This window comes from Entelurus aequoreus, linkage group LG14, assembly GCF_033978785.1.
Source record: "Entelurus aequoreus isolate RoL-2023_Sb linkage group LG14, RoL_Eaeq_v1.1, whole genome shotgun sequence".
Taxonomy (NCBI): Eukaryota; Metazoa; Chordata; class Actinopteri; order Syngnathiformes; family Syngnathidae; genus Entelurus; species Entelurus aequoreus.
This window is the reverse complement of record NC_084744.1, coordinates 3080571-3100570: the sequence shown is the minus strand read 5'-3', so window position 1 is coordinate 3100570 and position 20000 is coordinate 3080571. Positions and strand designations below refer to the sequence as shown.

At 41.8% G+C, this 20000-nt stretch overlaps 1 protein-coding gene across 6 annotated transcripts in view; it reads right to left on the bottom strand.

Annotated features, from left to right (window-relative positions):
* LOC133664260 (cordon-bleu protein-like 1) overlaps positions 1-20000 on the bottom strand; it is a 91905-nt gene that overhangs the window by 23460 nt on the left and 48445 nt on the right. For 4 of the 6 annotated variants that reach the window (XM_062068767.1, XM_062068768.1, XM_062068770.1 and 1 more), the window contains 5 exons: positions 4094-4282; positions 2178-2382; positions 1861-2116; positions 1669-1793; positions 1509-1610 (listed from right to left, as the gene is read on the bottom strand). In XM_062068767.1, coding sequence (XP_061924751.1) covers positions 1509-1610; positions 1669-1793; positions 1861-2116; positions 2178-2382; positions 4094-4282 — 877 coding nt within the window. Of the gene's footprint in view, positions 1-1508; positions 1611-1667; positions 1794-1860; positions 2117-2177; positions 2383-4093; positions 4283-20000 lie in introns of all 6 variants that reach the window. The other 2 variants (XM_062068766.1, XM_062068769.1) reach the window with 2 other exon arrangements.

Genomic DNA, 20000 nt, shown 5'->3' with positions numbered 1-20000 from the left:
TCAGACTTTAACACACATTCATTTATTCACACACATTCATTCATTCATTCATTCACACACACACATTCATTCATTCACACACACACATTCATTCACACGCACACACACATTAACACACAATCATTCATTCACACACACACATTCATTCATTCACACGCACACACACATTAACACACATTCATTCATTCACACTCACACACATTCATTCATAATCATTGATACACACATGCATTCATTCACATACATTGACACACATTCATTCACACACACACATTCATTCACACGCACACACATTTCATTCACACACACACACACATTTCATTCACACACACATACACACACACACACACACTCATTCATCCATTCACTCACAATCACACCCATTCATTCATTCACACTTTAACACACATTCATTTATTCACACACATTCATTCATTCATTCACACACACACATTCATTCATTCACACACACACACACATTAACACACATTAATTCATTCACACACTCACACACATTCATTTATTCACACACATTCATTAATTCACACACACACACTTTCATTCACACACACACACACATTCATTCATAAACATCGACACACATTCATTCATTCACATACACACATTGACACACATTCATTCATTCACACACACACACACATTCATTCACACGCACACACATATTCATTCACACATACACACGTACACACTCATTCAACCATTCATTCATTCACTCACACATTCACACCAATTCATTCATTCACACACTTTAACACACATTCCTTTATTCACACACATTCATTCATTCATTCACACACTAACATACATTCATTTATTCACACACATTCATTCATTCACACACACATTCATTCATTCACACACTCACACATTCATTTATTCACACACATTCATTAATTCACACACACACACTTTCATTCACACACACACACACATTTATTCATAAACATTGACACACATTCATTCATTCACATACACACATTGACACACATTCATTCATTCAAACACACACACATTCATTCACACGCACACACATATTCATTCACACATACACACGTACACACTCATTCAACCATTCATTCTTTCACTCACACATTCACACCCATTCATTCATTCACACACTTTAACACACATTCATTTATTCACACACATTCATTCATTCACACACACACATTCATTCATTCACACACACATTCATTCACACACACACACACATTCATTCATTCACACACACATTCATTTATTGACACACACATGCACACCTATTCATTCATTCACATTACCACACACACACACACACACACACATTTATCCATTGCATATGTTATTTAAATGTAGTTTTGCATTCATTCACACACACATTCATTCATTCACACACATTCATTGTGTGTCAAATAATCATCGTTCACTATCAAATGTGTTCATATTTTGGACGACTTTACATTATATATACGGAGAACATTCTAGAATATTCAAAAAGCAAACCGTACCTGCACCGAGGTTTTCTTGCTCTTCCTGAACTTGCTGAAGAGACCTTTGTTCTCCTTCTCTTTCTGAGTCTTATTCTTGCCAGGCGTCACTGCTGCCGGGACAACAACGTGACAAAGCCATAAGAGAAGAAAAGAATGAGTCCAGAATATGTCCACTACCTGCCAGGGGGGCGGAGTCCGGAACATGTCCACTAACTGCCGGGTTGGCGGAGTCCAGAACATGTCCACGACATGCCAGGGGGGCGGAGTCCAGACATGCAGGAGGAGGACTGTTTCCTCCACAGCCTGGAGAAGAGGAAGTGAAAGTCAGCTTGCATGAGGAACATGAAACTCTTCACCACACTGGGATTACCTCGTGCATAAACCTCCCTGATGACCTCACTGTGATTACCTCGTGCATAAACCTCCCTGATGGCGTAATGGTTGAGGGACCAGGACAGGTCCAGAGGGGCCGGTGAGTGCAGGTCTCTGAACAGAAGTGTGCTCTCCACTGCAAACTCACACTTCTCACAGATGGCTGGTAGGAGTTGAGTCAGGGGAACCTGCGGACTGACCCTGAGAATAGTTTTCTGGCTCTTCTTGTAGTTGATCACCATGCGGACCGTGGCCTGAAGGACAAAGACTGGATTGACCAACTTCGCACATGCACGTCAAGGTTGTGGGAGTCACCTCTGGCATGTGAGGACCGACTTTCTTGTTCTTGTCGTCTCCTCTGGCTTTGAGGACCACCTTCTCTGCCTCCAAGGTTCCGATGAGAGCGCTGGGCTTCAGCTTGAAGTCGTGCCGGCCGGCTGGTAGGAGTTCTAAGGTGTAGCTGGACGGGTTGAGGTGGTACCTGGCACACAGCGTCACCAGCAGATCCATCAGGGGTTTGCTGGAAGACACACAAGACACTAAGGAGGAGGAGCCGTACTTCTGCTACCACTCAGAAGATGCATGACCACATTAACTAGGATGGCAGAGGATGCAAAACTCTCCTGAAGGAATCAATAAAGTACTATCTATCTGTTTTGTTTCAGATGTTGTTAAAAAGCCGTGGGGTTATTGTACAGTGGAGTACAAGCACCATACAGCCTCACCTGTACTAGATCCATACAGTAGATCTAGACTACTGAAAACATATTTCTGAAACTTTTCAACAACAACAGGACTGTTGTGTTGATATAAAATGACCTCGCAAAGGCAACTTCAACACCAACATGACACGTCCTTGAAGGTTCTAGAGCAGTGGTTCTTAAACTGGGTTTGATCAAACCCTAGGGGTTCGGTGAGTAGTCCTCAGGGGTTCGGCAGAGCCTCCGCCGCGGAAGTTACACTCATCATGTAAATAAAAACTTCTCCCTATCGGCGTATTATGGATACGTCCTGGGCATGACGATAAAGTGCATCCGGCAGTGGAGGCTCCTCTATGGGGTCTTGGGGCACTAGGAGGTTAACCCCTTTACTACTGTTACCCCAGGTGGCCCTTGGCAAAGGCCTAGTACCTGACTGCCCCCTAGCCAGGGATACAGTGAAGACCTCACCGTCTTGGACTACATGCCACTGGACCCTGACCCGATTCTGTCAAGGATCGTGTGGTGACTGTCTGTGCACCAGTCTCCTTAACAAGGTAGGGATACACCCCTACCAGGAGGATCGCCATTCTCGTTCGAGTGACCGCCAAAGATGATGATTATGGATACGGCAACAGCTGAAGTCACACTGATTTGCAGGTGTGTAATGAGAATCAGAATCAGCTTTATTGTCATTACGCAGGGTAACGAGATTGAGGCCATTCCATACAGTGCGATAAAACAAGTGTACCCTCTATACAGAGGGTGAAATGAATATGTACATGAATATCTACATGAAACAGGGTGGTTGGTGGAATGGGTTATTGCACCGAAGAGAAGGCAGTTATGAGGGTCAATGGGGAAGTCTGTTCAGGGTGGTTATGGCCCTGGGGCAGAAGCTGTTTTTTAGCCTGTTCGTCTTGGTTTTAATGCACCTGTAGCGCTTCCCAGAGGGCAGCAGGTGGAACAGGTCAGAGCCAGGGTGGGTGCTGTCCTTGATGATGGCACTGGCTCTGTTGAGGTAGCGGGAGGTGTAGATGTCCATCAGAGAGGGGAGAGGGCGGCCGATGATCTTTTGAGCCGTCTTGACCACTCTTTGCCGCCTCTCCCTGTCTGCTGCAGTGCAGCTGCCGTACCATACTGTAATACAGTAGGTCAGCAGGCTCTCGATGGACGAGCGGTAGAAGGTCAGCAGCAGGTCAGGCTTCAGGTTGTACTTCCCGAGGACTCTCAGGAAGTGTAGCCGCTGCTGAGCCTTCTTGATGATTGCTGTGGTGTTGACTGTCCAGTGTGTTGTGAGTTCATGCACCGTGTTGGTTTTGTTCTTTGAACAAGGTGATGTTCATGCACGGTTCATTTTGTCCGCCAGTAAAAAAAACATATAACTTTGTCTTGAATTTGAAAAAAAACTAAACATTTTATTTTTTACTATAGAAGGGTTCGGTGAACGCGCATATGAAACTGGTGGGATTCAGTACCTCCAACAAGGTTAAGAACCACTGTTCTAGAGGCTTGAGGAGCCTTCTTGTGTACCTGCCGTGAACTGTGGTCATCTTTTCCACCCCGTCCGGCAAAACCACAACGAGAGAGAGGTCCTTATCGACGAGATTCTCCTTGTGGTCCATGGTGAAAGCCAGGTTTCCTGGATACCACCGGGAGAAACCTGACGAATCCAGACTCTTCAGTGCCGGCGGGCTGGGGGCTTTGCTCTTGGTTGACACCCTGTGGATGAAAAGAAATAATACTAAGAATGCTTGCTTGGAGGCAGCAAACACAATAAAACCTTTTTTTTTAGAATCCTAGTCCTCCCCAATGGGATTGATTGAATGGAGTGTGTTGTCCTCCAGGCCATAGAAAGCCAAACTAAAAACCAGTCACAAGACATGTTTCCACACACGGCCTGAGGACTTGTCTGCATGTGTTCTTTCTGAGACTACAAAACTGTCTTTCTTGACAGTTCAGTGAGTTTGGAACCTTCATCCATCCCTCCATTTTCTACCGCTTGTCCCGTTTGGGGTTTGCGGGGGGTGCTGGAGCCTATCTCAGCTAAATTCGGGCGGTAGGCAGGGTACACCCTGGACAAGTCGCCACCTCATCACAGGGCCAACACAGATAGACAGACAACATTCACACACTAGGGACCATTTAGTGTTGCCAATCAACCTATCCCCAGGTGCATGTCTTTGGAGGCGGGAGGGGCCTATCCCCAGGTGCAATGTCTTTGGAGGTGGGAGGGGCCTATCCCCTGGTGCATGTCTTTGGAGATGGGAGGGGCCTATCCCCAGGTGCATGTCTTTGGAGGTGGGAGGAAGCCGGAGTACCCGGAGGGAACCCACGCAGTCACGGGGGAGAACATGCAAACTCCACATAGAAAGATCTCGAGCCCGGGATTGAACCCGGGACCTTCGTATTAGTGAGGCACACACATTAACCCCTGTCCCACCCTGCTGCCCAAAAGCGCTTTGACACTATTTCCGCATTCACCCATTCACACCCACATTCACACACTGATGGCGGGAGCTGTCATGCAAGGCCCTAACCACCACCCATCAGGAGCAAGGGTGAAGTGTCTTGAAGTGAAGTGATTTGGAACCTCTCTTTCCTATAATAACAGACGTAGAAACACTGAATTCCAAAACTCATGCTTCCATCATAAGACAAACTTTATTAACCTTCAGTGCTTCGATCCAAGGACAAAACAACGCTTGTTAGAAACATGTTTTGAACGGATGTCTCGTTTTGGGACATTTTGTGCTACTTTAGCAGCACCCCAACCCCCCGAATGATGACTTTAGAGACTGTGACATAATTACACTATATTGCCAAAAGTATTTGGCCATCATCATGATCAACACAAACATCAACATTATCAACACAAACATCAACATGATCAAAACAAACATCAACATGATCAAAACAAACATCAACATTATCAACACAAACATCAACATTATCAACACAAACATCAACATGATCAACACAAACATCAACACAATAATCAACATTATCAACACAAACATCAACATGATCAACACAAACATCAACATGATCAACACAAACATCAACATGATCAACACAAACATCAACATTATCAACACAATAATCAACATTATCAACACAAACATCAACATGATCAACATAAACATCAACATGATCAACACAAACATCAACATGATCAACACAAACATCAACATTATCAACACAAACATCACCATGATCAACAAATAATCAACATGATCAACACAAACATCAACATGATCAACAAAAACATCAACATGATCAACACAAACATCAACATGATCAACACAAACATCCACATTATCAACACAAACATCAACATTATCAACACAAACATCAACATGATCAACACAAACATCAACATTATCAACACAAACATCACCATTATCAACGCAAACATCACCATGATCAACACAAACATCAACATTATCAACACAATAATCAACATGATCAACACAAACATCAACATGATCAACATAAACATCAACATGATCAACACAAACATCAACATTATCAACACAAACATCACCATTATCAACACAAACATCACCATGATCAACACAAACATCAACATTATCAACACAATAATCAACATGATCAACACAAACATCAACGTGATCAACATAAACATCAACATGATCAACACAAACATCAACATTAACAACACAAACATCAATATGATCAACACAAACATCACCATGATCAACACAATAATCAACATGATCAACACAAACATCAACATGATCAACACAAACATCAACATGATCAACACAAACATCAACATGATCAACACAAACATCAACATGATCAACACAAACATCAACATTATCAACACAATAATCAACATGATCAACATAAACATCAACATGATCAACACAAACATCAACATTATCAACACAAACATCACCATGATCAACACAAACATCACCATGATCAACACAAACATCAACATTATCAACACAATAATCAACATGATCAACACAAACATCAACATGATCAACATAAACATCAACATGATCAACACAAACATCAACATGATCAACACAAACATCAACATGATCAACACAAACATCAACATTATCAACACAAACATCAACATTATCAACACAAACATCACCATGATCAACACAAACATCAACATGATCAACATAAACATCAATATGATCAACACAAACATCAACATAATCAACACAATAATCAACATTATCAACACAAACATCAACATGATCAACATAAACATCAACATGATCAACACAAACATCAACATTATCAACACAAACATCAACATTATCAACACAAACATCAACATTATCAACACAAAAATCAACATTATCAACACAAACATCAACATGATCAACACAAACATCAACATTATCAACACAAACATCAACATTATCAACACCCCCCAAACGGCGTGAAGTAGGAAAACAAGGTCCTCCGCACTTGGAGATGGATGGATGGATGGTTAGATGGACGGTTAGATGCTTGGATAGACGGATGGTTAGATGGATGGATGGTTGGGTGGTTATATGGATGGATGTTAGATGGATGGATGGATGTTAGAGGGATGAATTGATGTTAGATAGATGGTTAGATAGACGGTTGGATGGTTAAATGGATGAATGAACAGAGACAACCACCAGTTGGATGGTTATATGGATGGATGTTAGATGGATGGACGGACGTTGGATAGATGTATTGATGGTTAGATGGATGGATGGACAGACGGATGGTTAGATTGATGGACAGATGGTTGGATGGTTAGATGGACAGATGTCAAATGGATGAATGTTAGATGGATGCATTGATGGTTAGATGGACGGGATGGATGAATGGATGTTAGATGATGTATTGATGGTTAGATAGATGGCCATATGTCAGATGCATGGATGGATGATGATTAGATGGATGTTAGATGATGGATGGACGGTTAGATGGATGATGGCTAGATGGATGGATAGTTAGATAGATTGGGGTTGAGAAGACAACATAACAAGTGGGGGTTGAGAAGACAACATAACAAGTGGGGGTTGAGAAGACAACATAACAAGTGGGGGTTGAGAAGACAACATAACAAGTGGGGGTTGAGAAGACAACATAACAAGTGGGGGTTGAGAATACAACATAACAAGTGGGGGTTGAGTAGACAACATAACAAGTGGGGGTTGAGTAGACAACATAACAAGTGGGGGTTGAGAAGACAACATAACAAGTGGGGGTTGAGTAGACAACATAACAAGTGGGGGTTGAGAAGACAACATAACAAGTGGGGGTTGAGAAGACAACATAACAAGTGGGGGTTGAAAAGACAACATAACAAGTGGGGGTTGAGAAGACAACATAACAAGTGGGGGTTGAAAAGACAACATAACAAGTGGGGGTTGAGAAGACAACATAACAAGTGGGGGTTGAAAAAACAACATAACAAGTGGGGGTTGAAAAGACAACATAACAAGTGGGGGTTGAGTAGACAACATAACAAGTGGGGGTTGAGAAGACAACATAAGTTGGGTTGAGAAGACAACATAACAAGTGGGGTTTAGAAGACAACATAACAAGTGGGGGTTGAGTAGACAACATAACAGGTGGGGGTTGAGAAGACAACATAACAAGTGGGGGTTGAGAAGACAACATAACAAGTGGGGTTGAGAAGACAACATAACAAGTGGGGGTTGAGAAGACAACATAACAAGTGGGGGTTGAGAAGACAACATAACAAGTGGGGTTGAGAAGACAACATAACAAGTGGGGGTTGAGAAGACAACATAACAAGTGGGGGTTGAAAAGACAACATAACAAGTGGGGGTTGAGTAGACAACATAACAAGTGGGGGTTGAGAAGACAACATAACAAGTGGGGGTTGAGAAGACAACATAACAAGTGGGGGTTGAAAAGACAACATAACAAGTGGGGGTTGAAAAGACAACATAACAAGTGGGGGTTGAGTAGACAACATAACAAGTGGGGGTTGAGAAGACAACATAACAAGTGGGGGTTGAAAAGACAACATAACAAGTGGGGGTTGAGTAGACAACATAACAAGTGGGGGTTGAGAAGACAACATAACAAGTGGGGGTTGAAAAGACAACATAACAAGTGGGGGTTGAGAAGACAACATAACAAGTGGGGGTTGAAAAGACAACATAACAAGTGGGGGTTGAGTAGACAACATAACAAGTAGGGGTTGAGTAGACAACATAACAAGTGGGGGTTGAGAAGACAACATAACAAGTGGGGGTTGAAAAGACAACATAACAAGTGGGGGTTGAGAAGACAACATAACAAGTGGGGGTTGAGAAGACAACATAAGTGGGGGTTGAGAAAACAACATAACAAGTGGGGTTGAGAAGACAACATAACAAGTGGGGGTTGAAAAGACAACATAACAAGTGGGGGTTGAGAAGACAACATAACAAGTGGGGGTTGAGAAGACAACATAACAAGTGGGGGTTGAAAAGACAACATAACAAGTGGGGGTTGAGAAGACAACATAACAAGTGGGGGTTGAGAAAACAACATAACAAGTGGGGTTGAGAAGACAACATAACAAGTGGGGGTTGAGTAGACAACATAACAAGTGGGGGTTGAGAAGACAACATAACAAGTGGGGGTTGAGAAGACAACATAACAAGTGGGGGTTGAAAAGACAACATAACAAGTGGGGGTTGAGAAGACAACATAACAAGTGGGGGTTGAGAAGACAACATAACAAGTGGGGGTTGAAAAGACAACATAACAAGTGGGGGTTGAGAAGACAACATAACAAGTGGGGGTTGAGAAAACAACATAACAAGTGGGGTTGAGAAGACAACATAACAAGTGGGGGTTGAGTAGACAACATAACAAGTGGGGGTTGAGAAGACAACATAACAAGTGGGGGTTGAGAAGACAACATAACAAGTGGGGGTTGAGTAGACAACATAACAAGTGGGGGTTGAAAAGACAACATAACAAGTGGGGGTTGAGAAGACAACATAACAAGTGGGGGTTGAGAAGACAACATAACAAGTGGGGTTGAGAAGACAACATAACAAGTAGGGGTTGAGAAGACAACATAACAAGTGGGGGTTGAGAAGACAACATAACAAGTGGGGGTTGAGAAGACAACATAAGTGGGGGTTGAGAAAACAACATAACAAGTGGGGTTGAGAAGACAACATAACAAGTGGGGGTTGAGTAGACAACATAACAAGTGGGGGTTGAGTAGACAACATAACAAGTGGGGGTTGAAAAGACAACATAACAAGTGGGGGTTGAGAAGACAACATAACAAGTGGGGGTTGAGAAAACAACATAACAAGTGGGGTTGAGAAGACAACATAACAAGTGGGGGTTGAGAAGACAACATAACAAGTGGGGGTTGAGTAGACAACATAACACGTGGGGGTTGAGAAGACAACATAACAAGTGGGGGTTGAGTAGACAACATAACAAGTGGGGGTTGAGAAGACAACATAACAAGTGGGGGTTGAGAAGACAACATAACAAGTGGGGGTTGAGTAGACAACATAACAAGTGGGGGTTGAGAATACAACATAACAAGTGGGGTTGAGAATACAACATAACAAGTGGGGGTTGAGAAGACAACATAACAAGTGGGGGTTGAGAAGACAACATAACAAGTGGGGGTTGAGAAGACAACATAACAAGTGGGGGTTGAGAATACAACATAACAAGTGGGGGTTGAGAATACAACATAACAAGTGGGGGTTGAAAAGACAACATAACAAGTGGGGGTTGAGAATACAACATAACAAGTGGGGGTTGAGAAGACAACATAACAAGTGGGGGTTGAGTAGACAACATAACAAGTGGGGGTTGAGAAGACAACATAACAAGTGGGGGTTGAGTAGACAACATAACAAGTGGGGGTTGAGAAGACAACATAACAAGTGGGGGTTGAGTAGACAACATAACAAGTGGGGGTTGAGAATACAACATAACAAGTGGGGTTGAGAATACAACATAACAAGTGGGGGTTGAGAAGACAACATAACAAGTGGGGGTTGAGAATACAACATAACAAGTGGGGGTTGAAAAGACAACATAACAAGTGGGGGTTGAGAATACAACATAACAAGTGGGGGTTGAGAAGACAACATAACAAGTGGGGGTTGAGAAGACAACATAACAAGTGGGGGTTGAGTAGACAACATAACAAGTGGGGGTTGAGTAGACAACATAACAAGTGGGGGTTGAGAAGACAACATAACAAGTGAGGGTTGAGAAGACAACATAACAAGTGGGGGTTGAGTAGACAACATAACAAGTGGGGGTTGAGTAGACAACATAACAAGTGGGGGTTGAGAATACAACATAACAAGTGGGGGTTGAGAAGACAACATAACAAGTGGGGGTTGAGAAGACAACATAACAAGTAGGGGTTGAGAAGACAACATAACAAGTGGGGGTTGAGAATACAACATAACAAGTGGGGGTTGAGAAGACAACATAAGTGGACTCATGATACAAGCTGTAAGAATGTCACCATACAGGTTCCTGGGTAACAAATACCGTTGTGTGTCCTGATACCTTGTCACTTCTGATACAACACCGATACAGGAGTCTTGAGGATTTGACAACACTGATATTAACCTGATACGGTGTACGCACACACCTGAGTACTCATGATATTATTTTGTAGTGTACACACACACACACACACACACATATATACATACAGACATACACACACATACATACATACATATACAGTATGTACATAAATATATAGACTGCTTGTATCGCACATAATATCACACACAAGTCAACACTGTGCAGGACTGCTTGTATCAGAGACTCTACATGCAAGCTGATATCTGATACTTTTTTTTTTGATAGTAGCGTAAATATATCCGATATCAAGGGCGAGGGTCACCACTTTGTCAACAAACGCCTGAGCAAATTGTTGAAGAACAACATTTCTCAACAAGGAATTTATGGACTCACCATCTACGCTCCGTAATATCATCAAAAGGTTCAGAGAATCTGGAGAAATCACTGCACGTAAGCCATGATATTACACACCTCGGATCCCTCAGGCGGTACTGCATCAAAAAGCCACATCAGTGTGTAAAGGATATCACCACATGGGCTCAGGAACACTTCAGAAAGCCACTGTCAGTAACTACAGTTGGTCGCTACATCTGTAAGTGCAAGTTAAAACTATGCAAAGCCACAGCCATTTACAAACCCCGTTTCCATATGAGTTGGGAAATGGTGTTAGATGTAAATATAAACGGAATACAATGATTTGCAAATCCTTTTCAAGCCATATTCAGTTGAATATGCTACAAAGACAACATATTTCATGTTCAAACTCATAAACTTTATTTGTTTTTTGCAAATAATAATTAACTTAGAATGTCATGGCTGCAACACGTGCCAAAGTAGTTGGGAAAGGGCATGTTCACCACTGTGTTACATGGCCTTTCCTTTTAACAACACTCAGTAAAGGTTTGGGAAGTGAGGAGACACATTTTTGAAGTGCAATTCTTTCCCATTCTTGCTTGATGTACAGCTTAAGTTGTTCAATGTCTGGACTACAGGCAGGCCAGTCTAGTACCTGCACTCTTTTACTATGAAGCCACGTTGATGGAACACGTGGCTTGGCGTTGTCTTGCTGAAATAAGCAGGGGCGTCCATGGTAACGTTGCTTGGATGGCAACATATGTTGCTCCAAAAGCTGTATGTACCTTTCAGCACTAATGGTGCCTTCACAGATGTGTAAGTTACCCATGTCTTGGCCACTAATACACCCCCATACCATCACACATGCTGCCTTTTACACTTTCACCCTAGAACAATCCGGATGGTTCTTTTCCTCTTTGGTGACGTCAACAGTTTCCAAAAACAATTTGAAATGTGGACTCGTCAGACCACAGAACACTTTTCCACTTTGTATCAGTCCATCTTAGATGAGCTCAGGTCCAGCGAAGCCGACGGCGTTTCTGGGTGTTGTTGATAAACGGTTTTGGCCTTGCCTAGGAGAGTTTTAACTTGCACTTACAGATGTAGCGACCAACTGTAGTTACTGACAGTGGGTTTCTGAAGTGTTCCTGAGCCCATGTGGTGATATCCTTTACACACTGATGTGGCTTGTTGATGCAGTACAGCCTGAGGGATGGAAGGTCACGGGCTTAGCTGCTTACCTGCAGTGATTTCTCCACATTCTCTTTGATGATATTACGGAGCGTAGATGGTGAAATCTCTAAATTCCTTGCAATAGCTGCTTGAGAAAGGTTGTTCTTAAACTGTTCAACAATTTGCTCAGGCATTTGTTGACAAAGTGGTGACCCTCGCCCCATCCTTGTTTGTGAATGACTGAGCATTTCATGGAATCTACTTTTATAGCCAATCATGGCACCCACCTGTTCCCAATTAGCCTGCACACCTGTGGGATGTTCCAAATAAGTGTTTGATGAGCATTCCTCAACTTTATCAGTATTTATTGCCACCTTTCCCAACTTCTTTGTCACGTGTTGCTGCCATCAAATTCTAAAGTTAATGATTATTTGCAGAAAAAAATGAGTTTGAACATGAAATATGTTGTCTTTGTAGCATATTCAACTGAATATGGCTTGAAAAGGATTTGCAAATCATTGTATTCCGTTTATATTTACATCTAACACAATTTCCCAACTCATATGGAAACGGGGTTTGTATCAACAACACCCAGAAATGACATCAAATATGTTATTTGATGTCATTTCTGGGTGTTGTTGATACAAACCCCAGCATATTCAACTGAATATGGCTTGAAAAGGATTTGCAAATCATTGTATTCCGTTTATATTTACATCTAACACAATTTCCCAACTCATATGGAAACGGGGTTTGTATCAACAACACCCAGAAATGACATAAAATATGTTGTCTTTGTAGCATATTCAACTGAATATGGCTTGAAAAGGATTTGCAAATCATTGTATTCCGTTTATATTTACATCTAACACTATTTCCCAACTCATATGGAAACGGGGTTTGTATCAACAACACCCAGAAATTACATCAAATATGTTGTCTTTGTAGCATATTCAACTGAATATGGCTTGAAAAGGATTTGCAAATCATTGTATTCCGTTTATATTTACATCTAACACCATTTCCCAACTCATATGGAAACGGGGTTTGTATCAACAACACCCAGAAATGACATGAAATATGTTGTCTTTGTAGCATATTCAACTGAATATGGCTTGAAAAGGATTTGCAAATCATTGTATTCCGTTTATATTTACATCTAACACAATTTCCCAACTCATATGGAAACGGGGTTTGTATCAACAACACCCAGAAATGACATCAAATATGTTATTTGATGTCATTTCTGGGTGTTGTTGATACAAACCCCAGCATATTCAACTGAATATGGCTCGAAAAGGATTTGCAAATCATTGTATTCCGTTTATATTAACATCTAACACAATTTCCCAACTCGTATGGAAACGGGGTTTGTATCAACAACACCCAGAAATGACATCAAATATGTTGTCTTTGTAGCATATTCAACTGAATATGGCTTGAAAAGGATTTGCAAATCATTGTATTCCGTTTATATTTACATCTAACACAATTTCCCAACTCATATGGAAACGGGGTTTGTATCAACAACACCCAGAAATGACATCAAATATGTTATTTGATGTCATTTCTGGGTGTTGTTGATACAAACCCCAGCATATTCAACTGAATATGGCTTGAAAAGGATTTGCAAATCATTGTATTCCGTTTATATTTACATCTAACACAATTTCCCAACTCATATGGAAACGGGGTTTGTATCAACAACACCCAGAAATGCCGCTGGCTTTACTGGGCCCAAGCTCATCGAAGATGGACTGACTTCTGTGGTCCGACGAGTCCACACTTCAAATTGTTTTTGGAAACTGTGGACCCAAGAGGGAAAGAACCATCCGGACTGTTCTAGGGTGAAAGTGTAAAAGGCAGCATGTGTGATGGTATGGGGGTGTATTAGTGCCCAAGACATGGGTAACTTACACATCTGTGAAGGCACCATTAACGCTGAAAGGTACATACAGCTTTTGGAGCAACATATGTCGCCATCCAAGCAACGTTATCATGGACGCCCCTGCTTATTTCAGCAAGATGATGCCATTGAAAATGTGTGGTGCAATATGAAGGCTAAAATATGAGAAGGGAGACTGTTGAACAACTTAAGCTGTACATCAAGCAAGAATGGGAGAGAATTCCACTTCAAAAATGTGTCTCCTCACTTCCCACACCTTTACTGAGTGTTGTTCAAAGGAAAGGCCATGTAACACACTGGTAAAAATGCCTCTTTTGCAATGTGTTGCTGCCATTAAATTCTAAGTTCATGATTATTTGCCAAAAATAACAAAGTTTCTCAGTGTGAACATGAAATATCTTGTCTTTGCAGTCTATTCAATTGAATATAAGTTGAAAAATGATTTATTTTTATTTACCATTTACACGACGTGACAACTTCGCTGCTTTTTGGCTTTTGGTACATTGACAGCAGTTCTTAGCACAATAGGCCTCCATTATGTGCTATTATTGGTCCTGAGCGTGTATATTGACAGCGGTTGGAATGCCGTTTTGTTTGGACTTGCCAACAGAAAACAGGAAAGTGAGGAGCGATCAGGAAGCATCACAAGAATATGACAAAGAAGGAGAGGAAATTGAAAAAGGAGTAAAACAAAAAAAAAAATTTCTATTAAACGAAAAAAGAAAAACAAAAAAAAAACTCTTCCTGAGTGCAAAGTCCTGACTTCAAGGTCCTGGTGGCTTGTTTGCCTTAGTAATTATTTGCACTGCACTAAGTCTACAGCTGTCTGCTACTAACGAGTCTGCTCCACGGCACACAACGGGTTCTTGAGTGACACGCCCACGCTGTCACCGCTTGCATCACCGGAACCTTCTGCCGCGCTCCGGTGGAGCGAGCATGAAAACAAACTCACTTCCACGATAGTCCAAATGTGGACTGAAGTTTTTTATGAGGGTTAGTTCTGCTAAGTTTGAATGCGTGAATGAATACGTGAAAAAAAAAAAAAAAAACCTGGTGTCTGGACAGATTTTGTAGGAATACAGAATTTGTACTCCTGCTTTAGGAGCACTTGCATTTTAGTAGAGAGGAGCTACACTTTCATGTTTCGACAGCAGTTTCACACACTGATCCGCTTGTGTCCGCGCTAACCCGGCGTAACATTTGAAGAATGTTAGATCATGGTTACTTAGTACCACGTTTAGAGAACAGCTCATAAACTTACAATACAACATGCTTTAGGAGCACTTGCATTTAGTGGAGAGGAGCTACACTTCCATGTTTCGACAGCTTTTTCACACACTGATCAAAATGTACCCGCGCTAAACCAGCGTAAAATTTGAAGAATGCTAGATCATGGTTACTTAGTACCACGTTTAGAGAACAGCTCATAAACGTATAATGCAACATGCTTTAGGAGCACTTGCATTAGTGGAAAGGAGCTACACTTCCATGTTTCGATAGCAGTTCCACACACTGATCCGCTTGTGTCCGCGCTAACCCAGCGTAACATTTGAAGAATGTTAGATCATGGTTACTTAGTACCACGTTTAGAGAACAGCTCATAAACTTACAATACAACATGCTTTAGGAGCACTTGCATTAGTGGAGAGGAGCTACACTTGCATGTTTTGACAGCAGTTTCACACACTGATCCGCTTGTGTCCGCGCTAACCCAGTGGAATATTTGAAGAATGTTAGATCATGGTTACATAGTACCACGTTTAGAGAACAGCTCATAAACTTACAATACAACATGCTTTAGGAGCACTTGCATTTAGTGGAGAGGAGCTACACTTCCATGTTTCGACAGCAGTTTCACACACTGATCCGCTTGTGTCCGCGCTAACCCGGCGTAACATTTGAAGAATGTTAGATCATGGTTACATAGTACCACGTTTAGAGAACAGCTCATAAACTTACAATACAACATGCTTTAGGAGCACTTGCATTAGTGGAGAGGAGCTACACTTCCATGTTTCGATAGCAGTTTCACACACTGATCCGCTTGTATCCGCGCTAACCCAGCGTAACATTTGAAGAATGTTAGATCATGGTTACTTAGTACCACGTTTAGAGAACAGCTCATAAACTTACAATACAACATGCTTTAGGAGCACTTGCATTTAGTGGAGAGGAGCTACACTTCCATGTTTCGACAGCAGTTTCACACACTGATCCGCTTGTGTCCGCGCTAACCCAGCGTAACATTTGAAGAATGTTAGATCATGGTTACTTAGTACCACGTTTAGAGAACAGCTCATAAACTTACAATACAACATGCTTTAGGAGCACTTGCATTTAGTGGAGAGGAGCTACACTTTTTGTCATCACTGGTCACTAATGTATTATTCTAACTCGTTTTTTCTGACATGCCAAGTGAATAAGTGAACTTTTGTCCTTACTTCTGCACAATACTCAGATATGGTATGCTAGCACTAGAGAATATGATGTATATTTTTTGTATGGCTGTCAAACGATTAAAACATTTCATCGTGATTAATCGCATTGTTCTTTCTTTAGTTGATTTGGAACACGAACACACTTACAGCATAACACATCATTTCACTTTATGTCATGTCCGAAAAGGAGTAGGAAGAAGCTAAGCTTATTTAATCCTACCCCTTTTCCCATTTCAGAGCGTTTACAAATATATACATTAAATTACTGACTTTTTTATAGTTTTATAGTTTATATATTGTTCATCGTTCATTCAAAATTAATTGTGATTAATTTCAGAAAGATAACATTTTTCATCATCCTAGTTTTTAAATTAATTAATTTGCTTTAATGAAATGTTTTTAAAAAGTATGCTTTTTGAACACAAAAAGGATATAAACACTCTTTTAAAGACAATTTAAAAAATACCTGCTGGTGTCTCGCCAGATTTTGTAGGAATACAGAATTTGCACTCCTGCTTTAGGAGCACTTGCATTTTAGAGGAGAGGAGCTACACTGCCATGTCTAGATAGCAGTTTCACGCATGACATTGCTGGCTTTAGGAGCAGAGGAGCATGTTGGGCAGCGCACACACACAGAGTACTTACAAGCAGACACAGTGTGTAGACAGAAAAGGGAGAATGGACGCATTTTGGTGTAAAAAGTCAAGATAAAGGTGAAGTTATAACACTGAAACACCCTCAGGAAGAGCTGCTTTAAGACATGGCTAGCTAGCTAGCGGCTAACATCCCTCCGCAGTGTTTTAGCTACTTCTAAATCACTAATCCTGGCCTCCATGGCGACAAAGTGAATTTCTTACAAGTAGCATTATCACTGGAGGAGGAGGAATAGCTAAACATGCTTCACTACACACCGTATGAGGATAGAATAGCTCACCGCCGTCACAATGTAAACAAACGCCATGGGTGGATCTACACCTGACATCCACTGTAATGATACCAAGTACAGGAGCGTATCTAGTCGATACTACTATGATTGCATCGATATTTTTTATCGTCACAAAATTTTAAACATTTATTATGTTTATAAAGTCAGTAAATACGTCCCTGGACACATGAGGACTTTGAATATGACCAATGTATGATCCTGTAACTACTTGGTATCGGATCGACACCTAAATGTGTGGTATCGTCCGAAACTGATGTCAAGTATCAAAGAAGAGAAGAATAAGTGATTATTACATTTGAACAGAAGTGTAGATAGAACATGTTCAAACAGAAAATAAGCAGATATTAACAGTAAATGAACAAGTGGATTAATAAAACATTTTTTACAGTTTGTCCTTTATAATGTGTACAAAATAATAGGTGTATAAATGACACAATATGTTACTGCAGACTAATTAGGAGTCTTTGTTTGTTTACTTACTACTAAAAGACAAGTTGTCTATTTTATTTAAGGACTAAATTATAATAATAAACATATGTTTCAAGATTTTGTTGTTCCAATAAAGACAATAACGACATTTTTGGTGGTCCCCTTGGTTTAGAAAAGTATGGAAATAGAAACATTGGTATGGGGGACAACCCTAACAGAAACGACGTCAGTAGGTAGAACACGGTGAGCGTGTTAGTTAGCAGCTGTTGAAATGGACTAAAGTTCCGTGAACAAGGCGCACGCTGCAACACGCCACGGTTCACCCGACAGTCAAAACAAACATGTTCCCTCCTCTGGACGCTACCGTTTCTTACCTCAGTGTGCTGACATAAGATCCATGGTGTGTCCTCTCTGCTACTGAAGGCTACAAGCAGAGCCTCCGAGGGTCCACCTTCCAACTACCACAAACGTGTCTCCCCCGCCCAAATCCTGCTTGGCGGGCCTCGCCAGGTGTAAACTCCCCCCCCGGCGGCGGAGAGGTAAGCAGCTCCCTGTGCAGACATGAAGCTGTGGGTGTGGCCACCTACATTCCAACGTGACGGCCCGCAGAGCTCAAGGTAAACATGGGAATGTCAGCGTGACACTCCATCACTACTCAGCTAATCAGGACTTCACTATCAGAGTTTGGTTGTAACGTCGTCACTTTGTGTTTGTGACAAGCAAACGTTTGGAAGCCACACCTTTTTCCTCGGAACATCGCACTCCAAAATCACGTCAGAGGAAAGGGGAATTTCTTCATCTATATACCCGAATAACAAACATTTCCACACGCTGCTTGAAGGAACTGAGGTGGGATTCTTTAACCACCTCAACAGTCCATCACCAGTCCATCACCAGTCCATTACCAGTCCATCACCAGTCCATCACCAGTCCATTACCTGTCCATTACCTGTCCATTACTAGTCCATCACCAGTCCATTACTAGTCCATCACCAGTCCATCACCAGTCCATTACCTGTCCATTACCTGTCCATTACCTGTCCATTACTAGTCCATCACCAGTCCATCACCAGTCCATTACCTGTCCATCACCAGTCCATCACCAGTCCATCACCAGTCCATTACCTGTCCATTACTAGTCCATCACCAGTCCATCACCTGTCCATCACCAGTCCATCACCAGTCCATCACCAGTCCACTACCAGTCCATCACCTGTTCATTACTAGTCCATCACCAGTCCATCACCAGTCCATCACCAGTCCATTACGAGTCCATCACCAGTCCATCACCAGTCCATCACCAGTCCATTACCAGTCCATCACCAGTCCATCACCAGTCCATTACCTGTCCATTACTAGTCCATCACCAGTCCATTACCAGTCCATCACCAGTCCATTACCTGTCCATTACTAGTCCATTACTAGTCCATCACCAGTCCATTACCAGTCCATTACTAGTCCATCACCAGTCCATCACCAGTCCATTACTAGTCCATTACTAGTCCATCACCAGTCCATCACCAGTCCATCACTAGTCCATCACCAGTCCATCACCAGTCCATCACCAGTCCATTACCTGTCCATTACCTGTCCATCACCAGTCCATCACCAGTCCATCAC